Source organism: Scyliorhinus torazame, chromosome 10, assembly GCF_047496885.1.
Source record: "Scyliorhinus torazame isolate Kashiwa2021f chromosome 10, sScyTor2.1, whole genome shotgun sequence".
Classification (NCBI taxonomy): Eukaryota; Metazoa; Chordata; class Chondrichthyes; order Carcharhiniformes; family Scyliorhinidae; genus Scyliorhinus; species Scyliorhinus torazame.
The window spans coordinates 226,116,775-226,142,882 of record NC_092716.1 but is presented as its reverse complement, the minus strand read 5'-3'; the positions used below and the strand labels follow the sequence as shown (position 1 = coordinate 226,142,882).

General features: G+C 51.9%; 1 protein-coding gene across 8 annotated transcripts in view; it reads left to right on the top strand.

Annotated features, from left to right (window-relative positions):
- The window catches only part of dennd5a (DENN/MADD domain containing 5A), a 496,539-nt gene that overhangs the window by 400,831 nt on the left and 69,600 nt on the right, over positions 1-26,108 (top strand). For 4 of the 8 annotated variants that reach the window (XR_011933108.1, XR_011933106.1, XR_011933109.1 and 1 more), the window contains 2 exons: positions 8,051-8,172; positions 24,791-24,936. Coding sequence is in view for 4 of the 8 variants with exons in the window: in XM_072466513.1 (XP_072322614.1) it covers positions 8,051-8,172; positions 24,791-24,940 (272 nt within the window). In the remaining 4 variants the exon portion in view is untranslated. Of the gene's footprint in view, positions 1-8,050; positions 8,173-24,790; positions 24,941-26,108 lie in introns of all 8 variants that reach the window. The other 4 variants (XM_072466513.1, XM_072466511.1, XM_072466510.1 and 1 more) reach the window with 1 other exon arrangement.

The following is a 26,108-nucleotide window of genomic DNA, read 5'->3' as shown; positions in this document are numbered from 1 at the left end:
TTTGGTGCTTCTTTGGGAGCGGCGTAACGGTGGTGGCGAAGTCGGTGCTGGCAGTGGTGGAGGTGGCAGCTGTGGCGGTGCGGATGCTGGCCAGTCATCGGGAACTCCGGGAGCGTGCAGAAGTCCTCTTCGTCCTCTTGTGCGGAAAAGGGAAATGGGGGGTGGTCTAGTGGGGTCAATATTGGCGGCGCGGTGGGAGGTGGGGGGGGGTTGGGGTGGAACCTGACTGTGCCAGGTCCCCGAGTGAGAAAGTATCTTGGCGGCCATTGGGGAACTCAACGTAGGCATATTGAGGGTTGGCGTGGTGTAGGTGAACCCTGTCCACCAAGGGGTCCGTCTTGTGGAGTTGGACGTGCCTACGGAGAAGGACCGGTCCTGGAGCAGCGAGCTAAGTCAGGAGCGACACCCCGGATGTGGACTTACTGGGGAAGGTGAAAACACGTACATGGGGTGTATTATTAGTGGCGGTGCACAATAGTGACCGGATGGACTGTAGAGCGTCAGGGAGGACCTCCTGCCAGTGAGAGGCTGGGAGGTTCCTGGACCGTAGGGCCAGCTGGACGGCCCTCCAAACCATCCAATTCTCCCGTTCTACTTGCCCGTTTCCCCGGGGTCATCCTGCTGGAGGCTATACCCCTGCTGAGCAGGAACTGACGCAGCTCATCGCTCATGAATGCGGATCCCCTGTCACTGTGGATGTAGGCGGGGAAACCGAACAAGGCAAAGATGGTGCTGAGGGCCTTGATGACGGTGGCAGACGTCATATCGGGGCATGGGATGACGAAGGGGAATCTGGAGTACTCGTCGACCACACTGAGAATGTATGTGTTACAGTCGGTGGAGGGGAGGGGCCCTTTGACATCCACGCTGAGGTGTTCCAAGGGGTGGGAAGCCTTCACCAGGCGCGTACGGTCCGGCCGGTAGAAGTGCGGCTTGCACTCCGCACAGACCTGGCAGCCCCTGGTGACTGTCCTTACTTCCACGACGGAGTAGGGCAGATTGCGAGCTTTGACCAGATGGTACAATCGAGTGACCCCTGGGTGACAAAGGCTGTCGTGTAGGGCTCGGAGTTGGTCCACTTGTGCGCTGGCACATGTACCTCAGGAGAGGGAGTCTGGGGGCTCGTTGAGTTTACCGGGGCGATACAAGATCTCGTAATCATACGCGGAGAGCTCAATTCTCCACCGCAAGATTTTATCATTTTTGATCTTGCCCCGCTGTGTTATTGAACATAAAGGCTACCGACCATTGGTCCGTAAGGAGAGTGAATCTCTTACCGGCCAGGTAATGCCTCTAATGCCGCACAGCTTCAACGATAGCTTGGGCCTCCTTTTCGACGGATGAGTGTCGAATTTCAGAGGCATGAAGGGTGCGGGAAAAGAATGCCACGGGTCTGCCTGCCTGGTTTAGAGTGGCGGCAAGGGCGACGTCTGAAGCGTCGCTTTCTACTTGGAAAGGCAGTGACTCGTCCACTGCGCGCTTCCCGGCCTTGGCGATGACTGTTCTGATGCTGGCGAAAGCGTGTTGTGCCTCGGCCACGAGGGGGAATTGGGTGGACTGGATGAGTGGGCAGGCCTTGTCCGCATGGTTTGGGACCCACTGAGCGTAGTAGGAAAAGAACCCCAGGCAGCGTTTGAGGGCCTTGGGGCAGTGGGGGAGGGGAAGTTCCATGAGGGGGCGCATGCGGTCGGGGTCGGGCCCGAGAAGTCCGTTTTGGACTATATAGCCGAGAATGGCTAACCGGGTCGTGCTGAACACACACTTCTCTTTGTTGTAGGTCAGGTTGAGAAGAGTGGCAGTGCGGAGGAATTTATCGAGGTTGGCATCGTGGTCCTGCTGGTCATGGCCGCAAATGGTGACATTATCTAAGTACGGAAAGGTGGCCCGCAAACCGTACTGGTCGACCATTCGGTCCATCTCTCTTTGGAAGACCGAGACCCCATTTGTGACACCGAAAGGGACCCGAAGGAAGTGGTAGAGGCGACCGTCCGCCTCGAAGGCAGTGTATGGCCGGTCCGACTTCTGGATGGGGAGCTGGTGGTAGGTGGATTTCAGGTCAATTGTTGAGAAGACCCGGTACTGTGCAATCTGATTGACCATATCAGATATCCGTGGGAGGGGGTACGCGTCGAGCTGCGTGTACCGATTGATGGTCTGGCTGTAGTCCACGACCATCCTGTGTTTCTCCCCAGTTTTAACCACTACCACTTGGGCTCTCCAGGGACTGTTCCTGGCCTCGATAATACCCTCAAGCAGCCGCTGGACTTCGGACCTGATGAAGGTCTTGTCCTGGGTGCTGTACCGTCTGCTCCTAGTGGCAACGGGCTTGCAATCTGCAGTTAGATTGGCAAAAAGGGAGAGGGGATCGACCTTGAGGGTCGCGAGGCCGCAAACGGTAAGGGGGGGGGGGGGGTAAGGGCCCACCGAATTTGAGGGTGAGGCTCTGGAGGTTGCACGGGAAGTCCAGGCCCGACAGGAGTGCAGTGCAGAGATTAGGAAGGACATAGAGGCGGAAGTTACTAAATTCTACGCCCTGGATCGTGAAGGTGACTGTACAAAAGCCTCGGATCGGGACGGAGTGGATTCCGGAGGCTAGGGAGATCCTTTGATTGGCAGGGTGGGCCGCGAGGGAGCAGCGCCTTACCGTATCTGGGTGAACGAAGCTTTCGGTGCTCCTGGAGTCCAGCAGGCACGAGGTCGCGTGGCCGTTGATTTTAACCATCGTCGACGCGGTGGCCAGATTGTGCGGGCGAGATTGGTCCAGCGTCATCGAAGCGAACTGCGGGTAGTCATCGGATGCTTCGGGTGATGAGCGTGTGCGGTTCCGATGTCGGGATGTCTGGGGACCCTGTGGGGAACAAGATGGCTGCACCCATGGTGCACACATTGCGTGGGGGAGGGGCGATAGCGGGCGCGATCGCAGCGACTGCGCGGGCCTGGCACACAGCTGCGAGGTAGCCCTTTTTACTGCAGGCTTTACAAACTGCAGTGCGGGCCGGGCAGTGTTGGCGAGGATGCCTCAGCTGACCACAGAAGTAGCAGCGGGGACCCACGGGGTGCGCGGATCGGCGTGCGGCGCAGGCATATTGCGAAGGCAGGGCCCCGGCTGAGGAGGTCGTCAGTGGGGTCCAGGAGGGGTAGGAAGTGGCAGAAGGGTGGGCAGCGCGGCGGGAGAGGTACGATTGTACGTTACGGGATGCGACCGTCATGGAGAGTGCCAAGGTTTTCGTCTCCGCCAGTTCGAGCGTAACCCCTTCCAGCAATCGTTCTCGGATACGGTCCGACGGAATCCCCGTCATGAAGGCATTGCGCATAAGGAGATTCGCGTGTTCGGCGGCCGTGACGGTCTGACAGTCACAGTCCCGGACGAGTGGAATTAGGGCCCGTCAGAAGTCTTCGATGGACTCACCAGGTAGTTGCGAGCGGGTGGCGAGTACATGCCTGCCGAAGAGCGTGTTCGCCTTCTGCGCGTAGTGTTCTTTGAGGAGTTCCATTGCTTTTGTGTAAGTCGTGGCGTCTTGGATCAACGGGAACACGCTGGAGCTCAGTCTGGAGTACAGGACGTTGATCTTCTGAGCCTCCGTTGGCGCAGGGTCTGCCGCGTTGATGTAAGCCTCGAAACACTAGCCAGTGAGTAAAGTCTTTCCTGGCGTCGGGCGAGTGAGGATCCAGCTGCAGGCGATCGGGCTTAATTCGGATATCCATTCTGTGGAAAATCTAACTGTAATAAATTGATGCACGATCAGTTGCACAAAGACTAAAGTTGGGTACAACTGTGGCTTTATTTCAGACAGATGCGTGGCCTCCTGCTGCAGCTGGCGAAATGGCAGGGCACTGGAGGTCATGCATATTTATACAGTTCTCCCTGGGCGGAGCCAGCCAGCAGGAGCTACCGGCGAACCTGTAGTGCAGGTCCTACCTTCCATCTCTTATTACAGTGGATCACCACACCTGCCGATTTTCCTGCCAAAGGCATTTTCCAGAGAGATTGAAGGAATGATTACCTTGTTCAATGGGGAGGGAAGGTGGCCAGAGTTACAAAGGTGCTGTTACAGAGGGGGTGGCAGGCAGGAGGTTTGGGTCTTCCGAACCTGATGTATTATTACTGGGCGGCGAATGTGGAGAAGGTGCAGTGTTGGGTCAGAGGGGTTGACCCAGTGGGTCAGAATGGAAGAGAGTTTGTGTAGGGGGTCAGGATTGAAGGTGCTAACAACAGTGCCGCTCCCGATGGCCCCGGCGACATACTCGGGGAGTCTGGCATTAATAGCTTCATTGAGAATTTGGAGGCAGTCAACATTTCAGTTTGGGGACCGGGTCAAGGGAAATGCCGATTCGGGGGAACCACAGATTTGAGCCAGGGAACTGGGACGGAAATTTTTGGAAATGGGAGGAGATGGGGATTAAGACCCTAAAAGATTTGTTTCTTGGGGGTCGGTTTGCAGGATTGAAGGAGCTGGGAGCGAAGTATGGGCTGGAGCAGGGGGAAATGTTTAGATAGGTGCAGGTACGAGATTTTGCCAGGAAGGAGAAACAGACCTTCCCGGTGGAGCTGGCCTCCACGTTGCTGGAAGAGGTGCTGACGACATGGGGACTGGAGAAGGGGGTAGTGTCGGCGGTTTACGGGGCTATTTTGGAAGAAGAGAAGGCACCACTGGAAGGATTAAAGTAAAGTGGGAGGAAGAGTTGGGAGAGGGTATGGAGGAGGGGTTCTGGTGTGAGGTTCTCCGGAGAATGAACGCCTCCACCTCGTGCGCGAGATTGGGGCTGATACAGCTGAAAGTGGTATATAGAGCACACCTCACAAGGATGAGGATGAGCTCTTTGAGGGGGTAGAAGATGTGTGTGAACGTTGCAGGGGTGGCCCTGCAAATCACATTCATATGTTTTGGTCCTGTCCAAAGCAAGAGGATTATTGCAAGGAGGTTTTCAGTGTAATCTCTAAAGTGGTGCACCTGGGCCCTTGGGAGGCCATATTCGGGGTGTCGGAGCAGCCGGGGTTGGAAACCGGTGCGGAGGCAGATGTTGTAGCCTTCACCTCGTTGATCGCCCGAAGGCGGATCCTGTTGGGATGGAGAGCAACCTCTCCACCCTGTGCCCTGGTGTGGCAGGGGGACCTGTTGGAATTCTTGACTCTTGAGAAGGTTAAGTTTGAACTGAGGGGAAGGGGTTCTACAATTTATGGGTGTTATTCATTATGCACTTTCAAGAATTGGATAACATCGAACATTAGTAGGGGGGTGGGGGAGTGGTTGGGAGGGTTGGGGGGAGGGGGACTGTATGTGTTAATGGTGACTATGGGTGATTCCGGATTCCCTTTTATTATTTGTTTATGTTGACATGTGGGCAGTTGTTTGGGGGTTGGTGGGAGTGTGGGATTGTTGTTGTTGATATGGGGATTGACATATTCGCTACTGCTTATTGTTTATTGTTGGTGGGTGCAAATTTGGGAGAAAATGTGAAAAAGGAGAATAAAAATATTTTTTGAAAAAAATTTACAAGTGATTATTGTGAGCTACATCCTAGTTTGTTGTCAGCCAATGGTCCTCCGAATTTAAGTCTTGACTTTGTTCTTGATGGACCTTCAAGACGAGATGTTGCACGTGGATGATATAAGTTCCTGTTTGTCCAATGAATTTACCATTCTTTATGTTCCTTGAATAATTACCTTTGATCCCACCTCTGAAATGAACCCTGTTTCTTAAATCTTCTACTTTAATAGATGTACATGCTAAATTACCCCTCAAGGTCCAAAAGGTTAGGTGGGGTTACTGGGTTACGGGGATAGGGTAGAGGTGTGGGCTTACGTAGGGTGCTCTTTCCGAGGGCCGGTGCAGACTCGATGGGCCGCAATGCCTCCTGCTGCACTGTAAATTCTATGATTCTAATCCTGCCCATATGAATAACTTAATAAGACCTACTGAACTTCATCCAACACCTTCCAACCGTTTCCATGCTGCTGCTGTCCATTTTATTCCATGAGTTCTAACTTTGCACAAAAATTTGTTGTTTGGCTCTTTATCAAATGCTTTTTGGAAGTGCATATATACCATGTCAACAGCATTACCCTCATCAATCCACTCTGTTTCCTCATTAAAAAAATTCTAGCAAGTTAGTTAAACATGCTTTTACCTCAACAAAAATCAATGCTGGCTTTCCTTAATTTATTCATTTTTGCCATTTTGTCTTGAATTATCAATTTTGTCTTGAATTATCATTTCCAAACGTTTCACTACCAGCGAGGTTAAACTAACTGGCCTGTAGTTGCTGGGCTTATCATTACACCCGCCTTTGAACAAGGGTGTAATGTATGAAATTCTCCAGTCTTCTAGCACCACCCCTGAGACTAAGGAAAATTGGAAAATGATGACCTACGCCTCTGCTATTTCCATGTTCATTTTCGTCAAGAATAATCTGTTTATATCCTGGTGCCTGATCAACTTTTGGTACAGACAGCCTGTCCAATGCCACCACTTTATCAATTTTAAACCCCTCCAGAGTATGAATTACCTCCTCTTTCACCATGACCTCGGTAGCAAAGGCTGGAGGGGACCTTTGCTTCCTTGGTAAAGGCAAATGGAAAACATTTATTTAATAACTCAACCAGGTCTCCAGCTTCAATTCATAATCCCCTTTTTGGCCCCTAAATGATACTATCACTTATTTTGCCACCTTTTACTATTTATACACCTAAGAGATTTTGGATTCCTTTTTATGTTAGTTATCAGTCTCTTCTCATTCTCTCTCTTTACTTCTCTTGTTTGCTTTTACAATTCCTCCAAACTTAATTCCACAAATCTTATTTCTCACACTCCATACTTGCAGTGTAACCCTAACTTAGACTTTTTATTTTTCTTTGTGCATTTTCCTACTCTAGTACTATCTGTCTCTCCCAATATTCTGCGGATTACCATGCACAAAGTAATTATAGAAGTAAGTATAGAAACAGGAGGACAGAGCAGATGAATGCATGGCTGGAGAGATGATGCATGAAGGAGGGCTTCAGGCATTGGGATCAGTTCTGGTGGACATGGGACTTGTACAGCCCAGCGGGTTACACATAAACAGAGCCAATGGCAATCTGTTAGTGCTGTCAATATTCTTTGCACCTTGATATCCCTCTCTTGTTTTACCACCTGGTTCCCATACCCCTGCCAAATTAGTTTAAACCCGCCCCAAAAGCAATAATATATCGTCCCACAAGGAAATTGGTCCTGGCTATGTTTAGGTGCTCCCTCCTGCGCTGCATCCTCCCCAGAACTGATCCCAATATACCAAGAATCTAAAGTCCTCCCTCCTACACCATCTCTCCAACCATGCATTCATCTGCTGTATCCTCCTGTTTCTAAACTCATTTTTGCATTGGACCAGGACTAATCCACAGATGACTACGTTTGAGGTCCTACTTGCTAGTTTCCTACATTAGCTCCCTAAATTCTGACTGCAGGACCACATCTCTCTTTTTGCCTATGTTGTTAGTATCAATGTGTACTGTGACTGCTCATCACCCCTCATGGTGTTCTGCAGCCGATCAGTGACCTCCTTTACCTTGGCATTAGGGAGGCAACATACCATCCTCGATTCATGTCTACGGCCACAGAAATGCTCGTCTGTTCCTCTAAATATTGAATCACTTATCATTGTTACTCTTTCGGTCTTCTTCAAGTCCCCTCCAGCCTTTTGTTTTTAGTTATTCTTGCAGCATAATTATTGACCTATTATCTCAATAACTTAGATTTTAAAGAATATCAGATTTACAATTGGTAATTAACTTAGATGCACTGGTTCCATTTCCAAATTATTTTGCTGGGGACACTTGTGTTGTCTGTCCTTCCAGATGCAATTATCAAAAAATCAGTACTTCATGTGCACTACTATGGTTGGATATATGATCCTTATTAGGAAAAATATATTTTGTATTGTCTAATATTTTGTTGGATTTAGCACGTGTGGAAACATCCTAACACAATGCTAACATTTGATCAAAAATTTAAAAGATCCTCCTCAACTATTTCATCAAATGAAGATAGTCTTGCTCTCTTTTTAATTTCAGAAAACTATATAAACGCTATGCCTTCCTTCGCTGCGATGATGAGAAGGAACAATTTCTTTACCACCTTCTTTCCTTCAATGCAGTGGATTACTTCTGCTTTACGAATGTCTTTACAACAATCAGTAAGTACCTATGGATGTGCCAAGAGTGACTAATTCATGAATAGGAATCTCTAGGTCTCCAGTAGAGTGTATTTGCACTTTCCTGTCAATACATTTATTTGAGATTTATTTAAGTGTACAGAAAGTTTGCGATTGTTAAAATAGTAATATATAGCTCAGGGCTTCCCAAACTGGGGGCCGTGACCCTCAGTTTGGCTGCGAGATGAGATTTTGTAATCTCACACTCCAAGGCAGCAATGGCTGCCATGGAACGCTGATTGATTTCTGAAAGTAACTGATACACAATCAATACTCTTGAGTCCACGTGGAGTCATTTCGATTCAGCTTTAATCAGTGTGGTTGTATGTATTGGGGGTCATGTGGGACTGGAAGCCCTAATGTCATTGGTTGACAGATCCCGGGTCCTGGTTGGCCGTTGACCTCTAGCTCCGCCCTGAAGGCGGAGTATAAGAAGCCGGAGTCCTCCCCCGCAGGCCATTCTACTATCGAGCTGCGGGGGAACAGACACGCTTAATAAAGCCTCATCGACTTCACTCTATTCGTCTCACGGAGTCTTTGTGCGCTACAATTTATTAAGCGTGCCTAAAAAGGACTATGGAGCTCAGGATCATTCCGGAATGCCTGAGGATCAGCCCCCACGCAGTGAACGCGGCAGCAGCCTTCAAGCACTGGCAGACTTGCTTCGAGGCCTACCTCAGAACGGCCACCGGCCGGGTCACAGAAGACCAAAAACTACAGGTCCTGCACTCGAGGGTGAGCACGGAGATCTTCTCCCTCATCGAAGACTCGGAGGATTTCCAGACGGCGTTCGCAGCACTGAAAAGTCTCTATGCCCGCCCAGTTAACCAAATCTACGCTCGCTACCAGCTCGCGACGAGACGGCAAGGTCCCAGAGAATCGATGGACGAATTCTACGCCGCGCTGCTGATTTTGGGACGAGCCTGCAGCTGCCCTTCGGTGAACGCAAATGAACACACGGACATGTTAATGCGCGATGCTTTTGTGGCAGGTATGAATTCCTCCCAAATCCGCCAAAGACTTCTAGAAAGAGAGTCGCTAGGACTCTGAGGCCCGGGCCCTAGCAGCCTCCCTAGACGTGGCCGCGCGTAATACCCGCGCCTACGGCCCCGACCGCGCGGCAGCCCATTGGGCTCCGTACGTACCCGTCGCGACAAACCCACCCCCCCCCCCCCCCCGGACACCCCACAGGCTTGCGTGGTCCAAACGCCAAGTCGCACCGGGGGCGCCCGCTGTTATTTCTGCGGCCAGGCGAAACACCCCCGACAGCGCTGCCCGGCCCGCGCAGCTATCTGCAAGAGCTGCGGGAAAAAGGGCCATTACGCGGTTGTGTGCCGGTCCCGCGAGGTCGCCGCTGTCCCGGGAGAACAGGGAGCCCTGCAAGCTGTTTACGCTCCCCAACCCCCCCAGCACGCCATGTACGACCCGCAGCCGCTCTGGGTCCCGACCACCACGGTCCCGGGAGAACAGGGAGCCCTGCACGCCGCTTACGCTCCCCAACCCCCCCCCCCACACCCCATGTATGACCCGCCGGCGCTACCGCTTTGGGTCCCGACCACCACTCTCCACGGAGAAGAGGGAGTTTTGCGCGTCCCTAACGCCCCCCTAACCCCCCCCCCCCCCCGCGCCCCACGTCTGACCCGCCGGCGCTACCAACTTGGGTCCCGACCACCGCTGTCCCCGGTGAGGGAGCTCCGCGCGGTCCTAGCGCTCCCCAGCGCCCCATGTGCGACCCGCAGACGCCGCCATTTTGGGTCCCGGCCACCACGAGGGGAGGAAGGGCGCCGCCATCTTGGACCACCCCAGACCTGTACGACGCGTGGGGGCGGCCATTTTTGTCCACCCCCGCCGCCATCTTGTGACCCCCCCCCCAGCCACGTGCGATGTATGGGGGCGGCCATTTTGTTCATCCCCGACGCCATCTTGGACGGCAACAACGGACCCCACTCCACTACTACAACCACGTCTCGCTTCAATTACGCTCGATCAAGCTCGGTCCCGGACACTCCAGACGACGACGACAACGGTGCTAATAAACGGCCACGAGACACCATGCCTAGTCGACTCCGGGAGCACGGAGAGCTTTATCCACCCCGACACGGTAAGACGCTGTTCATTGACCACCTATCCCAGCGCACAAAAGATTTCCCTAGCTGCAGGATCCCACTCCGTACAGATCCCAGGATTCTGCATAGTTACCCTAACGGTGCAGGGGAGGGAGTTCAAAAACTACAAACTAAACGTCCTTCCCCAACTCTGCGCCCCCACCTTACTGGGATTAGATTTCCAATGCAATCTACAGAGCCTTACGTTCAAATTCGGCGGCCCAATACCCCCACTCACTATCTGCGGCCTCGCAACCCTCAAGGTGCAACCCCCGTCCTTGTTTGCGAACCTCACCCCGGATTGCAAACCCGTCGCCACTAGGAGCAGACGGTACAGCGCCCAGGACCGGACCTTCATTCGGTCCGAAGTCCAGCGGCTACTAAAGGAGGGCATAATCCAGGCCAGCAATAGTCCCTGGAGAGCGCAGGTGGTAGTAGTGAAGACAGGGGAGAAACAAAGGATGGTCATAGACTATAGCCAGACCATCAACAGGTACACACAACTAGACGCGTACCCTCTCCCCCGCATATCCGACATGGTCAGTCGGATTGCCCAATATAAAGTCTTCTCCACCGTGGACCTCAAGTCCGCCTACCATCAGCTCCCCATCCGCCCATCCGCCCAAGTGACCGCAAGTACACAGCCTTCGAGGCAGATGGGCGATTATACCATTTCCTAAGGGTCCCATTTGGCGTCACAAACGGGGTCTCGGTTTTCCAACGGGAGATGGACCGAATGGTTGATCAACACGGGTTGCGGGCCACGTTCCCGTATCTCGACAATGTAACCATCTGCGGCCACGACCAGCAGGACCACGACGCCAACCTCCAAAAATTCCTCCAGACCGCCAAAGCCTTGAACCTCACGTACAACGAGGACAAGTGCGTTTTTAGCACCAATCGGCTAGCCATTCTGGGCTACGTAGTGCGCAATGGGATAATAGGCCCCGACCCCGAACGTATGCGCGCCCTCATGGAATTCCCCCTCCCGCACTGCCCAAAAGCCCTGAAACGCTGCCTGGGGTTCTTTTCATACTACGCCCAGTGGGTCCCCCAGTACGCAGACAAGGCCCGCCCCCTAATACTGACCACGACCTTCCCTCTGTCGACAGAGGCTTGCCAGGCCTTCAGCCGCATCAAAGCGGATATCGCAAAGGCCACGATGCGCGCCATCGACGAGTCCCTCCCCTTCCAGGTCGAGAGCGACGCCTCCGACGTAGCTCTAGCGGCCACCCTTAACCAAGCGGGCAGACCCGTGGCCTTTTTCTCCCGGACCCTCCACGCCTCAGAAATCCGCCACTCCTCAGTGGAAAAGGAAGCCCAAGCCATAGTGGAAGCTGTGCGATATTGGAGGCATTACCTGGCCGGCAGGAGATTCACTCTCCTCACTGACCAACGGTCGGTAGCCTTCATGTTCGATAATGCACTGCGGGGCAAAATCAAAAACGACAAGATCTTAAGGTGGAGGATCGAGCTCTCCACCTTCAACTACGAGATTTTGTATCGTCCTGGAAAGCTGAACGAGCCGTCCGATACCCTATCCCGCGGCACATGTGCCAACGCACAAATTAACCGCCTCCAAACCCTCCACGAGGACCTCTGCCACCCGGGGGTCACTCGGTTTTACCACTTCATCAAGTCCCGCAATCTCCCATACTCTTTAGAGGAGGTCCGTACAGTCACAAGGGACTGCCACATCTGCGCGGAATGCAAACCGCATTTTTTCAGGCCGGATGGTGCGCACCTGATTAAGGCTTCCCGCCCCTTTGAACGCCTTAGTCTCGATTTCAAAGGGCCCTCCCCTCCACCGACCGCAACGCATATTTTCTTAATGTGGTGGACGAATACTCCCGCTTCCCATTTGCCATTCCCTGCTCTGACATGACCGCGGCCACAGTCATTAAAGCCCTGAACAGCATCTTCACACTGTTCGGTTGCCCCGCATACGTCCACAGCGACAGGGGGTCCTCTTTCATGAGTGACGAGCTGCGCCAGTTCCTGCTCAGTAAGGGCATAGCCTCAAGCAGGACGACCAGCTACAACCCCCGGGGGAACGGGCAAGTAGAGAGGGAGAACGGCACGGTCTGGAAGGCCGTCCTACTGGCCCTACGGTCCAGGGACCTCCCAGTTTCACGGTGGCAGGAGGTCCTCCCGGACGCTCTCCACTCCATCCGGTCGTTATTATGTACGAGCACTAATCAAACGCCTCATGAGCGTCTCCTTGTCTTCCCTAGGAGGTCCTCCTCTGGAACGTCGCTGCCGACCTGGCTGGCGGCCCCAGGACCCATCTTGCTCCGAAAGCATGTGCGGGCACATAAGGCGGACCCGTTGGTCGAAAGGGTTCACCTCCTCCACGTGAACCCGCAGTACGCTTACGTGGAGTACCCCGACGGCCGACAGGACACGGTCTCCCTGCGGGATCTGGCGCCCGCCGGCAACACACACCCCCCCCCCCCCCGACACCATTCACCCAACCGCCCCCCTTCCTGCCACCGCTGCACCCCGCGACCGCACCCTTCCCAGGAGGATCGGTTCCCCTCCCCTCAGGCCCGACCAAGAATAAAGCCCAAGCTGAAACCGTAAGGCTCCCAGAGACGACAACACCGGTACAAGCACCACCACCGGGGCCGAGGCGATCGACACGGACGACCAGACCGCCCGACCGACTCGTGGCGTCGATCTAAATCAAAATATGGACTTTTCACAAGAACATTTTGCTTTTCTCCCTATACCCTCTGTAAATAGTCGAAACAGGACAAAATTGTACAATACTGTATTGCCATGTGAATGTTTTTTTTTTCCTCCCAGGACCAGCCCTGTAAACCCTTACCACCATACGAAGCATCACCCCGCCGGGTTCATTTTTGACAAGGGGTGAATGTGGTAGTATGTATTGTGGGTCATGTGGGACTGGAAGCCCTAATGTCATTGGCTGACAGATCCTGGGTCCTGGTTGGCCGTTGACCTCTAGCTCCACCTTGAAGGCGGAGTATAAGAAGCCGGAGTCCTCCCCCGCAGGCTATTCTACTATCGAGCTGCGGGGGAACAGACACGCTTAATAAAGCCTCATCGACTTCACTCTATTCGTCTCACGGAGTCTTTGTGCGCTACAATCAGATAGAACTGTACCCAGCAGCAAAGTTACAGAAGTGAAGGCTGCTGGGACAGCATTGGTTCTTATACCCCGCCTCTCAGGGCGGGGCTATGTACATTGCCAAATGGTAGACCCTGCGGTCTAGCCAATGGTCATTCCTCTCTCTGGTACCGCAATACCTGGTATTACCACAGTGACAAAGCCACTTCAAATCCTCACGGTTTTTCTGTTGGTGGCCATAACCTAATGGACTGTCCTCTGAGGCCTGATTGCTTCTGCAAAAAAGCCTGTGAAAAGGTAGGTGTTAATTTTTTTGTCGAAACACTGCTTTTTCATCAACGGTCCTAACACTCAATTTCTGTTCCCTCACCCCCCCCCCCCCCCCAAAACCCGGCCAATCAAGAACCAGAGACCCTCCCCAACTCAACAACTGAAGCCTTCTTCCTCCTCCCCTGCTCAACAGCTCTCCTACTCCCAAAATTTCCACTTTGGGGATCACATGAAGTCTGAGGCATTAAAATAGGGGTCATATTAGGAAAACGTTTGGGAAGCACTGATTGTAGCAACTGCATTATTTTAATGTTTCTAAATCTATATGGCTCATCAGGTCTGCAATTTTAAAAATAAGTACAAAGGTGTATGTTTGTCGGTGAAGAAAATTACAATTATATTTAGTGGGGGAAAAACATTTTTTTGTTTGATTTTTGACAAATACTGTACATAAATTATATTAAAATGTAGATTTGTAATCACTTATTAAAACCATATTGTATTACCCACTTTCTACTTAGAACTTCCAGGATGAATTTAGTTCTACTTAATAAAGGTCCTTGTTCACCAGAAGAACTAACCTTCAGATCAATACTAATTATCTGTAAAAGAAACCCAGAGATATTAAAATCACAGATATTTGCAAATTCACTCTATAAATGGATAGTTTAATAACTCACTATAATGTTGCATTGGAAGAAAAAGAATCACCATATGGGACTTCCGGTTGCGGCTGTGCTGAGCTAAGTCGCACATTAGGCAGAACCCGTCAGAAACGGATTTTGGGGCTCTTTTTAGGGGCCCCAGCGGCATTTGTTCGACGGTTCCCAGTGTGGGAAGGCGACAGTATGATTCCCCCGGCACTGTATGGATTGGACCAGGAGTGGAGCGGTGAAAAAAGTGATTTTGGTACAGCAAAAAGTGCGAGGGAGAAGAACCAAGATGGCGGTGAGTGGAGACCAGGCAGCGTCGGCGCAATGGTCGCAAGAGCAGCAGGAGTTCCTCAAGCACTGTTTTGCGGACCTGAAGGCAGAGCTGCTGGAGCCGATGAAGACATTGATCGATAAGCTGGTCGAGACCCAGAAGGCCCAAGGCAGGAATCCGGGTGGTGCGGCAAAAGGCCTCGGAGAACGAGGACGAGATCTTGGGCCTGGCAGTGAAGGTGGAGGCGCATGAGGCGCTGCACAAGAAGTGGCAAGAAAAGTTTGAAGACATGGAGAATAGGTCGAGGAGGAAGAACCTTCGGATTCTGGGTCTCCTGGAGGGAGTGGAGGGGTCAGATGCTGGAGCATACGTGGCCACGATGCTGAACACGCTGATGGGCGCGGGAGTTTTCCCGAGGCCCCTGGAGCTGGATGGGGCTCACCGAGTCCTGACGAGGAGGCCCAAGGCCAACGAGCCGCCTTGGGCGGTAATGGTGCGGTTCCACCGCTTTGTGGACAGGGAGTGTGTTCTGAGATGGGCTAAAAAGGAGCGGAGCGGCAGGTGGGAGAACGCAGAGATCCGTATATATCAGGACTGGAGTGCGGAGGTGGCCAAGAACAAGGCCAGGTACAACCGGGCTAAGGCGGTTCTGCATCGGAAGGGGGTGAAATTCGGGATGCTGCAGTCGGCGTGTTTGTGGGTCACGTTTAAGGACCGACACCATTACTTTGAGACGCCGGAGGAGGCGTGAACCTTTATCCAGGCCAAAAAGTTGGACAAAGACTGAGGGTTTGTTGGGAGGGGGTGTCGAGGGGGGGTTATTGTGGTTATTGTATTTTGGGGGATGTTCTGTTTCTGTTTTCTTTGGTGCTGGGTGGGGTTGGTTAAATGGGTCGAAGTGGGGGTTGTGTGAGAGTGTGGGCGTCGGTGGTTGGAAGGACAGGGCCTCGCCGGGGGTGGGGAGGGGGAATGGGAGGCCCGAGGTGGGGGAGCTGAGATAAGGCCACAAAAGGGAGCTGTGCCAGAGAGGGCGGGGCCGGCTTGGTGGAAAGCACGGGCTTTTCCCGTGCTAGGGAAGGAAGGGGGCGGGGCCAGGGGGAAGGGCGGTGTGAGAAAGGAGTGCACACTGACTGCCAGGAGGGGGAGGAGAGATTCTCACTGCTGGGTCGACGGAGTGGCGGGAGAGGCCGGGGTCAGCAGGAGTCAGCTGACTTACGGGAGTGCTATGGGGGGAGCAATACAGCTAGGGGACCTAGCTGGCGGGGGGGGAATTGGGTTGCTGCTGCATTGGCCAAAGGGGAGCTGGAGTTCGGAGAGAGAGTCGGGTCGGGGGTCCGCCGCCTGGGGGAATGGAGGGTGCGGGAGGCACGGGCATGTGGCTGGTCTAGAAAGGGAGATGGCTAGTCGGCGGAGGGGGGGAGGGAAGGAAGGAAGGGAGGGGGGGAAAGGAAGGGAGGGGAGAAGGGAAGGGAGGGGGGAAGGGAAGGGAAGGGAGGGGGGAAGGAAGGGAGGGGGGAAGGGAGGGGGGAAGGGAGGGGGCGGGAGGGGGGGGGAGGGAGGGGGGCGGGAAGCCCCCTGATCCGGCTGATAACTTAGAATGTGTGAGGCCTGAACGGGCCGGTCAAGAGGGCCCGTGTGTTCGCGCACCTGAAGGGACTGAAGGCAGATGTGGTTATGCTCCAGGAGACTCATTTGAAGGTGGCAGATCAGGTTAGGCTAAGAAAGGGGTGGGTAGGGCAGGTTTTCCACTCTGGGTTGGACGCAAAGAATCGAGGGGTGGCGATCTTGGCGGGGAAGCGGGTGTCATTTGAGGTGCTGAACATCGTGGCAGATAATGGAGGTCGGTACATGATAGTGAGTGGTAAGCTGCAGGTGCGGGTGGTACTAGTGAATGTATACGCCCCGAATTGGGACGATGCCGGATTCATGAGGCGCATGTTGGGTCGGATTCCGGACCTGGAGACAGGGAGTTTGATAATGGGGGGGGGATTTCAACATGGTGTTGGACCCAGCATTGGACCGCTCCAGGTCCAGGATGGGTAAGAGGCCGGCGGCGGCCAAGGTGCTTAGGGGATTTATGGACCAGATGGGGGGGTGGACCCATGGAGGTTTGCCAGGCCGGGGGCCAGGGAATTTTCCTTTTTTTCCCACGCCCATGAAGCCTACTCCCGGATAAATTTCTTCATTATGAGTAGGGCACTAATCCCGAGGGTGGAGGGCACGGAATATTCGGCCATAGCTACCTCAGATCATGCCCCGCATTGGGTGGAGCTGGAGTTGGGGAGGAGAGGGACCAGCGCCCGCTGTGGCGCCTCGATGTGGGATTGTTGGCAGATGAGGAGGTGAGCGGGCGGATATGGGGGTGCATTGAAAGATATTTAAAGGCTAACGACAATGGGGAGGTGCAGGTGGGGGTGGTCTGGGAGGTGCTGAAGGCGGTGGTCAGGGGAGAGCTGATCTCCACTAGGGCCCATAAGGAGAGGAGAGAGAGGGAGAGATTGGTGGGGGAGATATTAAGGGTGGATAGGAGGTAGGCAGAGGTCCCCGAGGAGGAATTACTCAAGGAGCGACGAAGCCTCCAGGAGGGATTACTCAAGGAGCGACGAAGCCTCCAGGCTGAATTCGACCTGTTGACTACCAGGAAGGCAGAGGTGCAGTGGAGGAAAGCGCAAGGGGCGGTGTACGAATATGGGGAGAAGGCGAGCCGCATGTTGGCACATCAGCTTTGGAAGCGGGAGGCAGCGAGGGAGATTGGGGGAGTTAGGGATCGAGGGGGTAACACGGTGCAGAGTGTGGTGGGAATAAATGGGATACTTTTATGAGGAGCTGTATAGGTCTGAGCCCCCGACGGGGTGGGGGGGGATGCGCCGATTTTTGGATCGGCTGAGGTTCCCGAGGGTGGAGGAGGAGCAGGTGGTTGGGCTAGGGGCACCGATTGGGCTGGAGGAGCTGGTTAAGGGGTTGGGGAGCATGCAGGAAGGGAAGGCCCCGGGCCGGATGGGTTCTCGGTGGAATTCTACCGGAAGTACATGGACCTGTTGGGCCTACTACTAGTGAGGACTTTCAATGAGGTGAGGGAGGGGGGGGGCCCTGTCCCCGGCAATGTCCAGGGCGTTGATCTCGCTGATCTTGAAGCGGGACAAGGACCCATTACAGTGTGGGTCGTACAGGCCGATCTCGCTCCTCAACGTCGACGCAAAGTTGTTGGCGAAGGTGCTGGCTACCAGAATTGAGGACTGTGTCCCGGGGGTGATTCACGAGAACCAGACGGGATTTGTGAAGGGTAGGCAGTTGAACACCAATGTGCGGAGGCTCCTCAACGTAATTATGATGCCTGCAGTGGAGGGGAAGCGGAGGTAGTGGCGGCTATGGGCGCGGAGAAGGCCTTCGATAGGGTGGAGTGGGAGTATCTTTGGGAAGTGCTGAGGAGGTTTGGGTTCGGAGAGGGGTTCATCAGTTGGGTTAGGCTACTTTATGAAGCCCCGGTGGCGAGTGTGGCCATGAACCGGCGGAGATCGGAATACTTTTGGCTGTACCGGGGGACGAGGCATGGGTGTCCCCTATCTCCCTTGTTGTTCGCATTGGCAATTGAGCCTTTGGTCATGGCACTGAGGGAGTCCAGGAACTGGAGGGGACTGGTTCGGGGGCGGAGAGGAACACCGAGTGTTGCTGTATGCCAATGATCTGTTATTGTATGTGGCGGACCCAGTGGAGGGGATGCCGGAGGTTATGCGGATCCTCAGGGAGTTCGGGGACTTTTCCGGATATAAGCTTAATGTAGGGAAGAGTGAGCTCTTTGTGATACACCCAGGGGACCAGGGAAGGGAGATCGACGAGCTTCTGCTGAAGAGGGCGGAAAGGAGCTTTCGGTATCTGGGTATCCAGGTGGCTAGGAGTTGGGGGGCCCTGCACAAGCTCAATTTGACGTGGCTGGTGGAGCAGATGGAGGAGGAGTTGAAAAGGTGGGATATGTTGCCACTGTCGTTGGCGGGTAGGGTGCAGTCAGTGAAAATGACGGTCCTTCCGAGGTCCCTCTTTGTGTTCCAATACCTTCCCATTCTGATCCCCAAGGCCTTTTTTAAACGGGTCAGCAGGAGCATCATGGGATTCGGGTGGGCGAATAAGACCCCAAGGGTAAAGGGGGTGTTTCTGGAGCGTAGCAGGGACGGAGGAGGGCTGGCGTTGCCCAATCTATGTGGGTACTACTGGGCTGCCAATGTGGCGATGATCCGTAAGTGGGAAATGGAGGGGGAGGGGGCGGCGTGGAAGAGGCTGGAGATGGCGCCCTGTGTGGGCACGAGTCTGAGAGCGCTGGTGAGGGCACAGCTACCGCTCCCGCCGACGAGGTACACCACGAGTTCGGTGGTGGCGGCGACTCTGAAAATTTGGGGGCATTGGAGGCGCCACGGGGGTGAGGTAGAGGCCTCGGTTTGGTCCCCGATCCGAGAGAACCATCGGTTCGTCCCGGGGAGAATGGATGGGGGGTTTCTGAGCTGACATCGGGCAGGAATTAAAAGAATGGGGGACCTGTTTATAGATGGGACGTTTGCGAGCCTTGGGGCGCTGGAGGAGAAATTTGGGCTGCCCCCCCGGAAACGCCTTCAGGTACATGCAGGTGAGGGCGTTCGTGAGACGGCAGATGAGTGAATTCCCGCTGCTTCCAGCACGTAAGATTCAAGATCGGGTGCTCTCGGGGTGTGGGTTGGAGAAGGCAAGGTCTCGGCGGTCTATCAGGAGTTGCAGGAAGAGGAGGAGATCTCGGTGGAGGAGCTAAAAGGGTAAATGGGAGGAGGAGCTGGGGAAGGAGATAGATGAGGGTCTGTGGGCTGATGCCCTGGGTAGGGTTAATTCTTCCTCTTGCGCCAGGCTTAGCCTGATACAATTTACGGTTCTTCACAGAGCGCATATGACAGGGGCGAGGTTGAGTAGGTTTTTTGGGGTAGAGGACAGGTGTGTGAGGTTCTCGGGGAGCCCAGCAAACCACACCCATATGTTCTGGGCGTGTCCGGCACTGGATGGGTTCTGGAGGGGCGTTGCGAGGACTGTGTCTAAGGTGGTGAACACCCGGGTCAAGCCTAGCTGGGGGTTAGCATTATTTGGGGTATCGGACGAGCCAGGAGTACAGGAGGCGAAAGAGGCCGGTATTCTGGCCTTTGCGTCCCTGGTAGCCCGGCGGAGGATTCTGCTGCAGTGGAAGGATGCGAAGCCCCCAAGCGTAGAAGCCTGGATCAGCGACATGGCAGGGTTCATTAAATTGGAGAGGGTAAAGTTTGCCTTGCGAGGGTCTGTGCAAGGGTTCTTCAGGCGGTGGCAACCGTTCCTAGACTTTCTCGCGGAGCGTTAGGAGGAGGTCAGCAGCAGCAGCAACCCAGAGGGGGAGGGGGGGTGGGGTTTCGGGTATGTGTTTATTATTGTTTCATGGGGGGGTTTGTACATTGGGGGAATTCGCAATATAAGTGTACGATGTTGATCTGTGTGTTTTATGCTTTTCTTTTTTCTGTAAGGAGGGGTTTGTTGAAAATTTGCTAAAATTGAATCAAGATTTTTTTTAAAAAAAGAATCACCATATAAAAAATAAGGAACATACTGCAGATGCTGAAAATCTTAAACTTAGAAATGCTGAAAGCTTTCAGTAGGTCAGACAGCATTGGTGAAGAGAACAGACTGGTTGATGTTTTGGGTGGTGACTCTTACTCAAAATTGGGAGATAAAATTGATGAATACATTTAAAATCAGAATGAATGGAAGTATGAGGGAAATCATATACCCTATACATATATATGTAAATACACACACATATATATATATACACAAACAGCTTTAATATTGGAAAATATCCCATAGTCCAGAATCATAATCAGACGAAAAGATAATCACTGAGACCAATATATTAGGGAGAGAGAATAAAAGCTTGGTCAAATAGATGGATTTAAAGGTGAGTCTTGAAGGATGAAAGAAAGTTGGAGAAGCTTGCAAGCTCAGAGAAAATTCCAGAGCTTAGGGCCTGGACCATCGAAGGCTTGGCTGCTAACGGTGAGGCAAATGCAATGAGACAATGCATTTGAGATTGGGAATCCTGATTTCTCTGAGGGTTGTAGTGCTGAAGGAGATTAGAGATAGTGAGGTGAAAATTAATGATCATAAAGAAATAATATGACCTGTAAAGTGCTTAAGTGCAAACAGAAGATAATGAATATGCTCCCCTTCCAGCAGCAAAAAATCTAACTTTTATTCCTGGTTATTAAGATGAGACATTTGGGTGTTCTTAATTTCTTGAGTTAATGTTAATTAAGTAACTGAGTAATTGTTAACTGAGGGTGCAGTTCTCCCGAAAAATTATTAAGTGTAATTTTGGACTAGAATCGTGGGGTGATTCCTGACGGATGTATGGGCACGATTCAGGTCGCAATTCACCCACACTTAGTGCAAAAAACAAAACCCTAAGTGAAACTGAGCCTGAGTTCCCAGGCATGTGATTCGCCCAACTCTGAGCTCAATTATTCACTGTGAACAAGGGGGAGCAGCATTTAAATGGTCCCTCAGCACTAACTCCCAATCAAGCCAGGACGATGACAGTGCGGAGATCTGCTCCTCACTTTCTGGACTCAGATCTGGATGCTGTGGAGGAGAAGCAGGGCACCCTGTAGCCCCGAGGGAGTAGGAGACCCAAGAGCATGAGGACAAATGCCGCCTGGGAAGTAGTGCCAGCTGCAGTTAGTGCCAGAAGCATGACAAGGACTGCTGTCCAGTGTAGGCAGAAGATGAATGACTCCCTATGAGCTGCAAGGGTATGTTACCATCTCTCTCCTCCTGGCATCAGTCCTGCCTGCCACCCCTAAATTTCCAACCTCCCTCAATCCACTAGTTGACACATCGCACCCTCCCAACATCCGACCTCCCATGTTGTTGCTCCGAACCTCCGGCACTCACCATCACAACCTCTTAATGTCTAGGTGCAGTGCCCACAGGTGCCACCTGCTATAGACCCCGTGATCCATCAGATGTGCGGCTCACAATGTCCTCTTTTTATACTCGCAGGAGAAGATAGCCCATAATAAGAGGGGAAAGGAGAAGACCCGGGAGTGGGAATGGCAGGCCAAACAAGATCCCCGGGTGGCAGGATTCTCTGCCATCGACGGGATGCCCCAGGTCCAGCGGCTAATTTCTGATTAACAATAACATAAAGGGGAGGCAGTGGTGTAGTGGTATTGTCACTGGACTAGTAAACCAGAGACCCAGAGTAATGCTCTAGGGACCAAGATTCAAATCCCGCCTTGGAAAATGGTGATATTTGAATTCAGTGGTTCACTCATGTCCTTTAGGGAAGGAAATCTGCCGTCCTTACCTGGTCTGGCCTACATTTGACTCCAGACCCACAGCAATGTGGTTGACTCTAACTGCCTCCTTGAGGGCAATTATGATGGGCAATTATGATGGGCAATAAATGCTGGCAAATCCATGTCTCGTGAACGAATAAAAAAAAATAGATAGCCGCATGTCGCCTTATGCTCACCTGGCCGCCTGGGAATGCCCTATATCAACAGGAACGTCCAGCTTGTGTGCAACCGCCACATGAAGATCATGCATGTGTGTGTACGCTTCCCAACGAATGTGCACGGCAGCTACACCCTGTGGCAGTCCGACATCCCCGGCCTCTTCAAGGACCACCCCAGGTGGACAACCAGGCCCATGCGGCCACCCCGGCTGTCATTGAGTGCGGGTGGAGGATGCAGGGGGGATGAGGAGAGGAAGGGTAGGGAGTGTGTGGGCGGATGGGGAGAAGGTGGGTGGGAGTGTGGGTGGCTGAAGAGTATGGAGGGTGGGGAGTATGGGGGTCAGGGAGACGGGAATTTGGGTAGGAAGGGGGGTATCGGAGAGATGGGGAGAAGGGTAATGGGGATTTATGGGGTATGGAGGTGGGGTGGTGTCAAGCGCATTCTCGGGAGGGTGGGGGGCTGGTCGGGTGTCTGGTGCCAACCCACCTGTGCGACCTGGTTGAGGTCGTTCATCTTTTTACCACACTGGGTGCCGGTCCTCCTGGTTACAGTCCTCGAGCTGACTGCCACTTCCTCCCTGACGGCACTGGCTGTCCTGTGGCTGACCCTCCGAGCCCCTCGGGAGAACAGGGAATCCTGTCTGGCCTCTACCGTGTCCAACAATCTGCCCAGGTCGGCAAACCTGAATCGTGGGGTAGGAGCGGTTTAAGTGCTGCTCTTCCTTGTTAACAAGGGCTGATGATCGCAGTCCCGGTGAATGAGCCAGCGAGACTATCATTTGCGGCATGAAGCCTGTGGGGCAACATTAAGTGGACCAATTAATGATTTATAGCAGTGACGGCCTCGCTGATCCAAGCGTCGGAAAACTCGAGACAGTTCCCGCTCACCACCGCACTTAGAAACGTTTGGTTAAATCGCACCCTGAAACTTTTTCCATGATTATTTTCTAAATATGCTTTGAAAGAAATCCTAAAAGCAAAAGCAGGATGTGTAAGATCTCTGGTGAAATTATTAAAGAGTTGGGGTCCCAGATTCAAAGCCTGCCACTGCAGATGGTGAAATTTGAATTCAATAAAAATCTGGAATTTAAAAAGTCTAATGGCGATCATGAAACCATTGTTGATTGTTGTAAAAACCCATCTGGCTCACTAATGTCTACTAGGGAAGGAAATTTGCCATCCTTACCTGGTCTGGTCTATATGTGACTCCAGACCCACAGAACTGTGGTTGACTCTTAACTGCCCCTCAAAGGCAATTAGGGATGGGCAATAAATGCTGGCACAGCCTGCGACACCCATGTCCCATGAACAAATTTTTAAAAAGCACCTCCACTTCAGCCACCCCCCTTAAGCCACCCCCCAACACACACACAGACTTTCTGCAGTTAGAAAAGAGCATTATTGAAGTGGTCAGTAGCTGTCAAACATAAGAGGAATGTTTATGAACATTGTGGTTAGGATCAATGGAGGGTACTTCAGGTGCATTCAAGCGTGAATAAACAAACCTATGTTTAAGCCAATCAAAGGCAAGTTAAAGGAATTGCACTGAAATTTCTCATGGTTCACACCTTTTCAATGGCTTTCTAGGAAGGCTCTGACACTTCAAAAAGCAGCAATTGCAAAAACATGAGGCTGAGAGAGCAGCTGTGAGGAAAGTGAAAGTGATCTTTGCTTGATTCTTCACTGAACTGTCTGGCCTGCTCATCAGCTGTCAGGCAGAGCAGTTCAGAATGAGAAAGCCACATCAGAGTTTGAACAGATTAGACCAGAATGAAGATCTTGAACAAAGGGCTGCCTGAGTTCACCATGCCAAGAGTGATCTTCCGGTTGCCCAGGACTGGAAGAGGCAGACGAGACACGGGACCCCAAACACAGGGAAGGATCCCAGCATCAACCCCTTACCCACAGCCCAAGCCCACCCAACCTCCAGGACCTTTGGGGGAGCCCCCTTCTTCAGCCTGGCAGCGGCAGAGGGGCACATAAGCAATGGGCTGATCCCGTTGAACCCCTCTGGGTCCATCGCTCCAGGACTGCGCTTGGCAATACTCGCACCAAAGCCCACCCAGTGGAGTTCCTGCTGTGAGTGCTGGAGCATGACGAGGGTGAGATTCAGGTTTACAGCCCATTAATTGCAATAAAATCAATGCAAATCAGCTGTTTGCATGTTCCCGCCAGAGCAGGGTGGGAAGCCCGCAACAGCTGACAAGGCAGGAGCAGAGACTGGGGATGAGTCTGTTGCCCGACGCCGATTCCGCTTTTGGCCCATCGCGGGATTCTCCGCCCGATCGGGATTCCTGATCTTAGCGACAGTGAATGAGAATGCCTCCCATAATCTCCTTATTAGGAAGGTACTTTCATTATTAAGTACAACCCTAATTTTTACAGTGAGTTTAATTATTAATTAATACACAAATTGATGAAGCTTGCTGGGAGATTGAGATGAACTGCTGTTTTGTCGAGGCTAACAGCAGAACAGTACAAATTGCCCATGAACCTTGCAGTAATTCATAGGGTATCTCTTCATTGCCACAAGTAGATTGACGATTTATACATTTAATACCGAACAATGACATTAAACCCACTACTGTTTTGACAGCAAAGTTTGGGCTATTATCGATCAATAAGATAACAGAAAGGATTTCTGTACACTACAATACCAGTAAGCTTTATATGCAATATGTTTGATATAATTTATGTACTCTATATTGACAGTGATTCCGTACCATGTGCTGGTCATTCCTAGTAAAAAGTTAGGAGGCTCCATGTTTACAGCTAATCCCTGGATCTGCATATCAGGAGAACTGGGAGAGACGGGTATCTTACAAATACCTAAAAGTATCCTTGAAATGACATTTGAGGTCAGTAGAAGATATAACTTTACATTGATTTGATTTTTTCATGATAAAATTTTAATTTATTATTAACTGAAAAGGTGTACTTCACTTACTTTTTTTTTTGTTGTGAGATACACAACATGTCTGGAAAATGTCTTATCCATCAGTCCCATTTTCTTTTGCCATGCTACACACTGTTTCCCAACTGAAAGGTTATGTGGATGATTCATTTCGTAGCTCTTTGTCTTTGCAACTAATCTTAAACAGGTGTTGAGAATGTCATAGATTGTTCTGTAGGAATTAAGAATTAAAATTTAAAATTGTTTCTCCCATTTTTAATGTGTTCTGTTTAATTTAGGTCTTAAATTATTCTGCATAATCCAAACCAAAAAAAAATTTCAAATAGTCTCATCCTGAAGAAAGCTAAGACTTCAACAGGTCACAGTTTTATGTAGAACTACTAAATATTTTATTACACAACTCTTCTATATAGTTGAGGTTTTTGTATTCATTCTTGGGATTTGGGCATCACTCGCCATGTTGGCAATTATTGCCGATCCTTTCTATTTCTCTTGAAGGTATGCTGGGCATTCTTCTTGAACCAGTGCAATCAATATGTTCCCATAATGCTATTAGTTAGGATGCCCTAGGATTTTGACACAGCAATAATAAAGGAACAGCAAAAAATGTTCAAGTCAGCAAGCTGTGTGGGAAACTTAGAGGTGATGTTATTCACATGTGCAGTTGCCTCTAGTAGTTTTTTAAAATTCATTTATGGGATGTGGGTGTCACTGGTTAGGCCAGCATGAATTGCCCATCCCTAGTTGCCCTACAGATTGTGAGTTTGGGAGGGGCTTCCAAAAAAACTTTGGTACGTGTGTGTTTGTGCAGTACAACCTGGATCGTATCCACTGGAGCCACGTTTAGCTAGTCATGGATGCTTGATATGGTGAATACCGATCAAGTAGACTACTTTGTCTTTAGTGGTGTCAAGCTTATTGTGTTACTGTAGCTGATCCATCCTGGCAAATGGAAAGTATTCCATCACACCCTTGCTTGCGATATGTAGACAATGAAGGGGCTTTGATGAGCGAGGTGGGGAGTCACTCATTGGAGAATATCTGACTTGTGCTAATATTCACAACATTTAAGTGGCTGGACCAGTTGAGTCGAGTTTCTGACACGGGTTCCTCCCA